The 12,356-nt window shown below is 40.5% G+C and overlaps 1 protein-coding gene across 1 annotated transcript; it reads right to left on the bottom strand.

Annotated features, from left to right (window-relative positions):
* Window positions 1-201: 201 nt before the first annotated feature.
* Window positions 202-9,781, bottom strand: LOC150001450 (nucleoporin NUP42-like). The gene is made up of 4 exons (XM_090286870.1): window positions 9,640-9,781; window positions 6,597-6,691; window positions 1,418-1,502; window positions 202-779 (listed from the first exon to the last, which is right to left on the bottom strand). Exons 1-4 carry the CDS (start codon window positions 9,779-9,781, stop codon window positions 202-204), a joined length of 900 nt encoding a protein of 299 aa, XP_090142996.1.
* Between the last annotated feature and the right edge of the window lie 2,575 nt (window positions 9,782-12,356).

The raw sequence follows: 12,356 nt of genomic DNA, 5'->3' as shown, positions 1-12,356 counted from the left end.
AATTATTAAACTTTAGGCCACAGGAAAAAAAAAATAGTCAAGCTCAAGAAAAAATGATGGATTTCAAACTCCTCAGTTTATTGAAAGCTCTATTCCTTATAAATAAATATGTATATATGATACACACGTGTATGTATCTGCTCTTTTATATGAACCACTCAAAATAATTTCATAAGTCATTCTTTATTTAAAATTGTTCTTTCAGATATTCAGAAATTCCATAGGTGGTGGCTTCAGTGGAATTTTCCCCAGAGTAAATTTCTTGGACTGAAACTGCTCTAGTTCTTCTGCCGTTAGTTGATGCTTGGGCGTGAATAATTCGTTAACTGTTGTCATGCTACTATTTGAGACAGGAAGAGAGGTAGATGTGCTGCTATTTGCAAAACTGTCACTGAATGACTTGGAAACAGTAGTGTGAGATTGGGAGCCTGGATTTCCAAAGCCAGCCACCGACCTGCTGTTTGTGACGGCTGGGGCCCCCGCAGCTCCAGCAGGGCCTGCTGCCATGGGAGCTGGGAATCCTGGAAACCCAGGCGAGCCAAAACCTGCAGCTGCTGGGGTTTTGAATGAAAACGAAGCAGCAGCTGTGATTTCAGGTTTCCCAAATCCAGGCACCGGAGTAGAAGTAGTGACGGCAGGACCGGGAAAGGGAACAGCTCCAAATGCGGGCGTGTTCCCGAACACAGAAGGGCTTCCAGAAGGGGCACTGGCAAATCCAGAGCTTGTTTTAAAACTAAAATTTTGAGCATTATCACTCATGCTGTTATTCACTGGAAAACCTACAAATAAACCAGAAAAAGAAAAAAAAACCTATTACAGTCAGAAATGTGGCCATGTTAATCCCCACTTTTTCCCCCCTCATTTTCCCCTTATTCCCGCCATGTTTGGATGTTGGAAAGAGATTACAAGGGAGAAAAGTAAAAACGAGAAGCTAGAACAAACCCACTGTCTTCCTGCTACACCGACCTCACTTGCCCCGTGATTTACCTTCACTCAATGAGGCGGCTTTGAAAAGCCTCAGGGATTAGCGAGCGCTCTTACACTTCTGGCTTGTCCATGCCCCGCCCCCCATCTCACTGGAGCTGTCACTTGCGGAGGACACTATGCTGTTATACAGTGACAAGAAAGTCCTCAAAGGTGCTGCTACCACAGCTATAAAAGTCTTGAAAAGCCACTCCTAAAATATACTTCTAAAGCTTGAGCCATAGGGCCTTTCAAAGAACAGCCCAGCCCATTCTGGCCCCCCTTTCACTAAGGCTTGATGAATCAAATTCTCTCAAGCTCCATTATGGAAGGCTGTAGAATTTGCAAGGCTGACTTAAAATGGTGCTTAACATACCTTCAGGTTTTACAACTTGAAACCTATAAAATCCTATTTTTCAAAATCAGTGAAGTCCTGCATTACTTTATCACTTACCTGGTGGCCCAAATGCTGCTGTTTGCCTACTCCCAAATCCAAACGTAGAGGTTGCTTGATTTATTCCATTCTTTATATCAGAGAGCTATAAGAAAGGGCAAATAATAAAGTACTTGATGAATAATTCTCAAGTACCTTTCTATATATGTACTTTAGAGCCAAATTTAAAATTTAAAATATGTGCTTAAAAACGTGAAATGTTTAACATAGAAAAATGCCCACAATATGAATACAGACAGAAAAAAGTACACCAACCTCAAAGATTAAGAGTCAATTGCTGATGAATTATGATTTTAATTTTAGTTATGCTTTTAAATTTTTCCTAGCCCTGGCTAGTGTGGCTCAGTGGATTGAGTGCCAGCCTGAAAACCAAATGGTTGCCGGTTCGATTCCTGGTCAGGGCACGTGCCTCGATTGTGGGCCAGATACCCAGGTAGGGGGCATGTAAGAGGCAACTGACCAATCTCTCTCTTGCACACTGATGTTTCTCTCCCTTCTCCTCTCTCTAAAAAGTAAATAAAATCTTTAAAAATTTTTGTTTTCTAAATTTCAATGAATACATATTAAAATGAGAAAAATAATTTTTAATAATACATTTCAGTATCTATAGGCCGATATACATTTTTTCTTAAAGATTTTATTTATTTTTAAATAAATAGAGAGAGAGGAACGGAGGGAGAAAGAGAGGGAGAGAAACATCCATACCAGCCAGGGCTTGACAGAAAATTTTAAGTTTGCTTTCCAACTTGAAAGTAAAATTCTTGCAAAAAAAGCAATACATAAGAGAGACACTTCCTTCCCTTCAGCAAACTTTCAGGTACTCACCAAACCTGTTTTAGGTGCTGTGCTTAGACTTTTCAGTTCATTTACCCTATTCCTCCACTGATTTATTAACTGTTGGATGGAATTTAGCTGGAGAGAGAAGACAGAAAAATGATGAGTCAATATCGAGTGTTTATTTTCATCTCTCAAACAACTTCACATCTTTGCCAAAATTACAGAAAGTTTATGAAACATTTTTACGGCCCATCACTTGTAAAGTTCGCATTGACCCGCCCCTGTTTGCCAAAGATATTCCAGCCTAGTCCCCTCTGCCTGTTCTCCAGCTCCTTGAATCACCCGGTTCAGAAGCACAAGTACCTGGCGGCACACAGTTAGTTGTATTTGGGTGGGAGAAGAGCGTGTGTGCCAGTTAAAACGCATGATCATGACTGTAGACAACAACAAAAGAGTTTGTCATTTCCTTTAGCACAAACTTCCTCAAGCTGAGCTTTTTAATTTTTGATATTTGACATGTGAGAATGTTAATCTATATAATCGACTGCTTTATTTCACTTTATTTTTCTAACATTCACCACAGTATCTGCACCTAAGAGATGCTCTATAAATGTTTGCCAACTGATGAAAGGGTTTGATTTCTGGGACTGATTGTTGGATAATTTGTAATAAAATAATGACATTCCTAGTTAGTACAGTCAAAATATATTATCACCATTTTAGATAACCAATCAATTTCAAATAAAATAATTTAGAAAATAAAAATAGCCTTGTCTTGAAAAAACTGTAGACCTCACCCACTTTACCAAAACAGGCAAGCCTCTAAATATGGAGAAGGTAGTAATTCACAGCTAATCTGTTATTGAGGTAGATGAATAGGAAACAAACTTACATAATGTTGTAAGTTGTTAATGGCTAAGCAGTTATGGTATTCAAGTCTCAGCTCCTCTGGTGAAATGTCAGTGAAACCTGAAGGGAGAAATCAATTGGAATCTTTAAAATAAATGCCAATATTTTTGATAGAATAGTAAAGCTAAAGGGGCGAGACAAGAAAGTGCACTAATGTTGATATTAGAAAATTTTCATAATCATAAGGAAAAAATTAGAATAAAATGTAGTTGGTTATTATCTTTGAAGGGGAAATTCTTTTTCTAAATATAAATGGAGAGGAAGAACTAACAGAAAAAGAAAGTTGACTACGTATACATTCAAATTTCTATGTAGAAAAATACTCTCTATGTCAAACTATAATAAGCAAAATTAAAACGCAGATGATAAGCTGGGAAATCCAGAATGGCGACATGACAGGAGAAGAACTAATGTTAACATATTAAGAGTTCTTACAAATCACTGAGAAGAATAAGTTAATATGAGCAAAAACAACAAACAGCCAACTCACAAAATTTTCAAATAGCCAATAAATAAATGAAGTAAAAAAGTGCAATTTAAAAATACAACTGAAAATCAAGATAAAAGCCTTTACTCATCAGACTGGCAAAAATTAAAAGTGAATATTATTTATTGGCTTTAAGAATTTGGCGAAGCTCGGTGGGACTGAGCATTGGCCTGCGAACCAAGTGTTGCTGGTTGGATTCCCACTCAGGGCACATGACTAGGTTGCATGTCAGGTCCCCAGTTGGGGGCGCGAGTGAGAGGCAACCACACAGTGATGTTTCTCTCCCTCTCTTTCTCCAAAAGTAAATAAATAAACAAACAAAGAAATAATTAAAAAAAAAAAAAGAAAAAGAATTTGGTTAAGTGGCTCTGACCAGCGTGGCTCAGCTTGTCGGGCATTGTCCCACAGAGTGAAAGGTCGCCAGTTCGATTCCCAATCGGGGAACATGCCTGGACTACAGGCCTGGTCCCCAGTTGGGGCATGTGTGAGAGGCAGCCAATTGATATTTCTCTCACACATTGATGTTTCCCTCTTCTATCCGCCCACCCCCCCAAAAATAAATACAAGAAATCTTTTAATAAAATAAAAGAAAAAATGTGGTGAAGTGGACAGTCTCCTAAACTGCCATTGAGGGGACTAAAAATGTACAACTCTTACAGGAGGAAAATTGTCATTAAGCATCAATTGCCACAGAAATGTTCACACCTTCTGATCTTAATAGCATTGCTAGGATTTAACCTCAGGAAATAATCAGATGCATTGAGTCTGTTGCAATATACCGCCTGGGTGTAGTATAGGACGAAAACCTGTTCTTGCACAGATATGTAGCTGGAAAAGAATGATGTTAACGGCCTTTTCAGATAGTTTGGAATATTCTTCTTTGACGTCACACCAGAACTTGACAGGTGGTAGTTTCTAAAAGTTTAGCTCCAATGTCGACTCAAACTTTTTGTACTATCACATTCAATTCACTGGATAATTTTGCACTTCGAATGGACTTTTTAGGTATGTATAATTTTGCAACATTACAGATTAAATATTTGGAAAATACTGGTTCACTGAGTTATCGAGAACTCCCAAACACGGCCAAATGGTCTTTTACAATATCAAAATATTCATATTTGTTAATGTCACTATCCATCTCATCAGAAGAGACTTTATGTATCGAGAAGTTATCAAGCTCACATGAGAAAAAAATTTCTCCATCATCTAATATTCACTTGAAAGCTTGCATTTTATCATTGTCAGTTGTTCTCTATGAAGTAACGGGCTCCCTTCATTTATTTTTAAAGAAAGCGTCACCAAATACTTAAGTCAAAATAACCGTAGTTGCCACTTATTCTTTCATTAGCCACTGTTCTGTGGGGGAAAAAAGTGGCTGGTTCAGCTCCCAAGTCAAACGAGCACACCAGGACTTTCCCTTCAAATACCCATCACGCTTGAGTATGTGGCAGAAACAACTCTGTGTGTGCTTCCCATTTGGTCACACAGTATAGTAAAAATGGTTTGCACTCAGAGGTCAAGATCTCATAAAATTAAAAACTTCTACCATTTCATTTCGGACATAATCTTAAGCCAAAAGGACATTAACCTTTTTCATTGACTACTGTTAGACTTTGTGACTACGGTTTATTGTTTCTAGCTTGATTTACACTAAGATATAAGGGGCTTTACTCATCGATTTTTTTGCTTCAACTGTGCAAATGTCAACACAGTGAAAATGGCAACTCGTGCATTAGGATTATTATGAAAAGATTTTTGAACTCGTACAGCTCCTGCAAGGGTCTCAGGAACAGGGTTGCCAAATTGAGCAAATAATAATACAGGATGCCCAGTTCAATTTGAATTTCAGACACACACACTTGTAGCATAAATATGTCACCAATGTTACATGGGTTATTCATATGCTAAAACATTATTCTTTGTTTACCTAAAATTGAAGCTTCACTGGGCACCCCATATTTTATCCGGCAACCCGACATAGGGATCTACGTCCCACACTTGGGAGGAACTGCTTTAGGGCATTCGACAGGTATTAGGTTCAATGCTGAACTGATTGTACAAGGCTAATACTTCTTTATTTTCTTTACAGAAAAATCACCAGCTGGAGTTCTCTTATTTCCTTGTTTTACTTATTGTCTCCTTCCCTCAAGAACATAAGCTTCATAAGGGAGGGATCTTGCCTATCTTGCTCACCAACATATCCCCAGCACTTAGAATAGGGCCTGGCACTAAAGAAATTCGGTGAGGATCTGTTGAATGAGTACCGAAGCAACTGAGGAGTGGTGTGATGCAAATGCTTGCAGAGAATGAGCAGGCAGAGCTGAGACAGAGTACAGATGCCAGAGTTCTGAGGGAGTGCAAGGACTGTCATCCGCTAGGAGCCTGCTATTCACTCAGGACCAGCCAGGTGGGCTTAGCAGTGTGGCAGTTTAGGTTTCAGCCCAGAAGGAGCTTTAGAAACTCTAGACAAAAGAAAATGGGAAGGGAAGGAGTATTCTACAGAAGTGTTATCCCTGCAGCCCAGCTAAAGCTCCTGACCTTCAAACATTATCTCCAGGATAGGCCTTCACATGCTTTATGAAAAACAACTACCCTTAAAAGGAAAGACAGGGAAGAAAGAGCAAGCAGAATCAGACAGCTAAGGCCTTCGTGGCAGGCAGGATATGACTCTTCTATTCACCGCAGGCAGCCAAGAGGTTCTGAAGGGGTACCTATGGAGAGCCAAGAGAGTAGAGCCTCTGCTTGGGCTTACAGAATTAGAACTGTGGTGGGTCCTGATGTTACTATTTTCTCATGAGAACCACATATCTTAAAAGAACTATACCTTTCAACCTCAATCTCCGAATCATGAAGTTCTGCTGCAATGCTCAGGCACTTTAAAGAATGTCCAACCTCTCCTAACTACAGCTAAGTTCGTGGTTCATTTCTTTATTTGGCAGGGTCTCGCTTTTAGAGAATGAGAGTTGTAAAACGTAGTTTAAAAATGTACAATTTCTCAGTTACCTGAAAGGCAAGATACGTTTCCCTCTGGTGAAAAAACGGAGAACGGCCACTGACCAGAGGACTCCCAAACGACCACATCTTTTCCCATTTCGTCCCTGACAAAGAAAAAGAAAATAGTTTTCATCTGCTTATTAAAATTTATCTTTTTCTCATTTTCAATGATTGAAATGTTAAATTGTAGTAAATATATAATTTTAGGTTTCTCGTTATGTTTTCTCAAGTGTCCTTTAAAGCAGAAGTTACAGAACTATAAACTACATTTCATGTGATAGATACAATATTAAAGAAGTTCATAATTTTGCTTTTGCAGTACACGGAACCATTCGCTAATTCATTTCATTGAGAACAACTGTGTCATACATAGATTAAAGAACTAAGATATAATAAAATACACAACACAACTTTAATGGTTTTTGTTCATTACCATCCACATCAATGAGTATTTAACTGGGAAAGACAGGAAGCACTCCGTAATATAGAAACATCACATTTTTAGAGAACATTTTGTCTAATTCTCACATTTTGCAAACGGGTGAAGAGACCCACAGCCATGCAGTTCATTGGTTGGCAAAGCTGTGGATAGTATCTGCTCTAAATTCAATCCCCTCCTATGCCGTCCAGAATGCTATGATTAATAAAATCACAGATACTACAGAGAATCTATACTCAATTTAGGGTTTCTGTAACATCAAATATAGGAAGAACGGGTTCATTTGTTTCTTTTCTTCTTTTGAAACGTCAGTAGTTTATGGTACATGGCTCAAAATGTTTACTACTGACCGACTTCTAATTTATGGAAGTAAAAGACCAACAAATACCTATATTGATGTTCTGTCCTAGAAGCCAGGAGCCGAGGGTAGTTACAGAGAGCCAGGCACCGTTTTGGTACCAGTCACAAATTCTACTACACATGTTCTCGAGAAATGATAAGGAATTTACTCTACAATAACGAAGGAAACCAAATGCAACCAATTTGAATGAGGCAAATGAAGTAAAAGTTTTAGAAAGAAAAATAGGAGATGATATGTGACCTCTAAGATCACAAGTTGCTTTAAATTACCTCATCCTTTTTAAAGGTCTCATAACTTACAACAGATTTAATTAAGCAGGACTACCTTACAAAGCTATTCACAATACAGCGTTATCAACAAAGTGGAAAAAGCACACTGAGCTCTGAGAAGACACTGTACTGATACGGAAAGATGACGCATTTTTAAGCGAAATAAGATCTAGTACGATATGTATTATACCCATTATATTACATGTATATATGCGCGCAAAACGTGGTTACCTCTGAGGGATAGGATCATGGGTACTTTCTGCTTATTCCGATTTTTAGGTAATGTATTACTTCTTTTCGAAAAGCAAGCGAATGGGTAACTTTTCTGAGGGCTTTCACTTACAGGAATTCGTTTTCGTCTTTCGGTGCGTAAGAGCTGGGTGAAGAAGCAAATGGGTTCTGAGGTGCTCCAAATGCCCCGTTCCCGTCAGTTGAAGCTCCGGAATCGGAAGAACCGGAAGATGACTTCCCTTGCTCTCGGCGGCCCGCGCACCCTGTAGATTGGGACAAGCTGGATGAGTCTCTCTGGCTCGAGGCATTGCGCCCACGTCTGGCACGACCTGGAATAAACAATAAAACAAAACGATTTTACCGGCAATTCATCTTTTAAACCTCTGAAAACATCATTATATTTTGCTTATTCCATACACACATTATGCAAAGATCCAACACTTCCACTTACGGAAAGTCACAAAACTCTTCATTCTGACTTACATAGTTCAGTGTAATATCAACAGATCGCATAATGGCCTAACTGCATTTCTGTTTAACAAGATTGAGGGGACTGTTAGCTCTAGAAAAATAATGATGTGTTGCTAAGTTCAGCTGACATAGGCTTATTAAGTGAATAACTGCTTGATGGTGGAGTGGATGGAAGGCATATATCCTAAATCATGAATTCCTTCAGGATCAAAAGCTCTCTTTCTCAGTCTTGGCTTTCCCACTGGGCCCGATATAGTAATAACCTCTGAAAGATGGGGAGTGTATGAAAAAGTCTGTTGAGCATAAACAATTAGATTCCACCTCCTGTCCTTGAATAGATGCTGAAATCTATTTCAGTCTTCCCTTTCGGAAAACACATACCCATGGATCTTTCAGGGGGAGATTATAAAGGGAATTCACATGTGAATAATGCATTTGAGTTTCTCTATTACGAGCATATTACTAATGTTTCATAACCACCAAAATGAGCCAACAAGACTATCCTTTCTGTCTCCAGTTATCACTTGAACTGTCTCAACTACTCATCATTTTCTAGTGGGGTCTAAGATAATTCACCTTGTTTCTCACTGAATTGCAGATATTCCATTAAGTGTAATAACAAGTGGAGTGATGGGAAATATACTCCTTATGAAAACTGATCTCCCAACTCTAAAACTACTTAATAAAACCAAAGAGAAAAGGCAGCAGATAGCTGAACCAGATCCCTCAAGTAGGGATTAATAGCATTCTCTTATTCTAAAGCTTTAAATCCGTTGGGGAATGACACAGCTCAAGAAATTCAAGTCATCTTTTGAAGACAGCTTTGGGCCTTCACACTTACTAATGCCAGAAGCATTCACTTGCTGCAGGTAGCTAAACAACTGTTTCTTTGACACAGTTCATTACACATTTTTCCCTCAATTAACCTGTCCACTCATCGTTTATTTTCTAATCACTACATTTAGTGAGTCTCCACAGAATGTCAACTATGACATCCCGTGGTTAGTGGAAGTCCATTCACATTTACCCGACCCCGAGCCCTCATTTTTGGTTTGGGATATTTCATTAGACCTATTGTGGTAAGGCACACAGACTGTCCTCAAGAAGAGGCAGCAGGTGTGAAAGCCACAATGCGACTATCCCAAGGCTGAAAGGGCGGGAGAGTGCGTCGGGGGGAGCCAGCATCCTGCGACACCTTTCAGGACCAAGTTCCAATTCTAAGAAAAGAAAAATACATCTTACCTTTAAAGTCTTGTGTTGTATTGTGTTTTCGTGTCTTACCTTTCTTCGAAGACAGCGCTTTTCGCACCATCCGTAACTGATTTAATGAAATATTCTGAACCCTTCGGAAAGGGCTTAGGCCCGGGGAGCAAGTCGACGTGCCCTTCCACGCCCCCTTCCCTCGGCGCCCAGAGGTCTTCATTGGGTATCCTATCCTCCCAATTTTACCCCAAATTTTAGGAACATGTGCGTCTGAGCAATGGCTCTGTACGCTTTTACTATATTTCCAAAGAAGTTCGCGACTTCCCCAGAATTAGGAGCCCTGACTCGGACCCTGGTTGCTAGCCTCTCCCTGGAAGCAACGTTGAGTAAAAATTATATTTGAGTCAAGGGCCAAAAAAACAACTACTCATAGGAGTGTACAAAAGCAAGGCGGCGTCTGGGTCGCCCTACGGCAAGTCTCCCAACCACTGCCACTCACAGACACTGTAGCTTTGACACGTTAAGTTCTACCTGAAACTCGTTGCTTGGCAACACCAGAACCAAGCCCCTTCTGCCTTTGTTCGCTCATCAGACACCAGCCCAGCGCCTCACACGCAGGAGAAAATGGCAGAAGGAGACCGTGGGCTGGGCTGTGCCCAGCCCCTTTCGGGGCGCCCATTAACTACCGGCTTTCTTGACAGGGAAACAAATCCAAATCAACTCACTGTCTACTGAGCAGATAAATGTCCTACAGTCTTCTCTGATACCCAAATGAAACATAACTAGTCCACCAATTATGCAGGAAACAGGGAGCCCAGAAAGCCAGCCACTAAGTTAACTTACTTCGCCTGTGGCACATTATTTGAAATATTGCAGGAAGAAGAATGGGTGAGGATTAGACATCCCATGACTGAACTGTGATGAACCACCATGATGCTTTCACCAGCATGAGCGAGAGCAGGGTCTTCCTGGCTTCTGTCATTCCTGTCATTGAATGCCATAAATGTAATTGACCCCCCAAATCAATGCAATCAGCAGACTCTTGTATATCAGTTCCACCTTCTAAATTTGGTAAGGAGGCCAGCTGGTGTCTCTTCTGCTTCAAACATTACTTAGTAATTTTGCTTCAAGTTTCCTTGTGCACTGCTTTCATCTAAATCGCTTGCTTAAATGGGATTTAGGGAGCTGTGCTGAAATAAAGTGCTACTGTCACAGGATAAAGGATAAATAATGTACACACATCTAGGGAAAAAATTAGGTTTTGGAGAACCAAAATAATCAGAAGGTTAGGGTGTATGAGTATAACTTGTAGGCCATTCTTGCTTCTGTTTCGAGGCTGCTGCTGGTAAAACGGAGTCTCTAAAACAATTACGTTTACTAATGCCAATAGTACAGCATTTACAAAGTCCTTTAGAAGCAATGCTGAAGTTATAAGTTCATTCAGTTTATCAAGTGCCAGTAAAGGAATGTTTTTTTTTTTTTCTAAAAGATCAGCAAATGTTGTGGTCTGAGGGAAGACTGTATTCCAAAGTGGGCTGGGAGTTTCACTGGGGACCCCTGTGGAACTAAGAATGGTGATGGAGAGGGTGGGGATCCCATCCAAAAGGGGCTGGAGAGAGAATATTTCAGTTTCTTTTCACCCTGTGCTGGTCGTGGGGGGCAGGGAGGAGGAGGAAGAGGAGGAGGAGGAAGGCCTCTGTTGTAAGGGTTAAAAATGGGATTGGTGTTGTTTTACTATGGCACAACTGAGCATGTGAAGGCGAAAGAGAAAAATAAAATTTCTGCCAGGCCAAGGGAGAGAGAGCTTGTTTACCAGCAATAAAACAAGGATGGGAAATGTTATTGGGTATTAAGTCAAGATCTGGACCATGTTAGAGCTAAGTTCTAGGACTTCAAAACTGAGGCTAGCCCAGAGACAATTGTAAAGTGATATAAAAAAAAAAAAAAAAAAAAAAAAACAAATCAGACACCAGAAGCAGAAAGGACATAGGACATACTTCTGAGAGATGCTGCAGTTTGTCTGAAGTGCAGATTCATGGCTTCAGGGTGATGGGTTGGCAGGATAAGGGCATTGTGGGAGAGGCAAGACCACCACAAAGCCAGAGGACTGAGACAAGGACTGAGGAGCCAGGCATTGGCCTGGGGTAACATCACCTCTTTGAGGGTAGAGGTTGTGGGCTGTGGAAGTAGCTTTCTTCGTGGCCTGAGTTATAGTGGCCCTTAGACAATAGCAAGAGAAGGGCAATTGGAAACGGCAAGGTTTTTACCAGTTCTGCACTGTTGTGGTGAAAGCGGAAGCTACAGGCAGAAGAGGTTAGGGGACAGGTGCCCCTGTCCCCAGGAGATCCAGAGAAATTAGTAGGCAAGTGGGGCCTCCATGGACATCTGAAGCTTTCCCCCTAATTTAGGGGAAGTTTCATAGAGCCTCTCTAGTGACAGGTGGACTGCATTGGGTGAACAGAAGACAATGAAGAAAAAGTCTAGACATTGCAGCCTCCAGTCCCCTCCCCACTCCTCTTCCTCAAAGCAGTCACAGGGATATTCAATGTGACATGTTGGTGGTGAGATGGAAAGTTCCTTAAAAACACAAAAGGCACAATTCAGCAGTCATGTGCTCGTTGAGGTTGGTAAAGAAAGAACTGTGTGTGGGTGTGTGGTGGGCAAGGTCCAAAAAAGGGCATCCTGCACCGGTTGTGTTAGTAAATCGCTGGGGAAACCTGAATGACCGTCAGCAAAGGAGAGGTTAGGTAAATTACGATACATTGGTACAATGGAATACTACACAGCTGTTAAAA

This window comes from Furipterus horrens, unplaced genomic scaffold, assembly GCF_987537825.1.
Source record: "Furipterus horrens unplaced genomic scaffold, mFurHor1.1.pri manual_scaffold_9, whole genome shotgun sequence".
NCBI classification, from domain to species: Eukaryota; Metazoa; Chordata; class Mammalia; order Chiroptera; family Furipteridae; genus Furipterus; species Furipterus horrens.
Note: the sequence above shows the minus strand (reverse complement) of the source record. Positions and strands in the feature narration are given on the sequence as shown.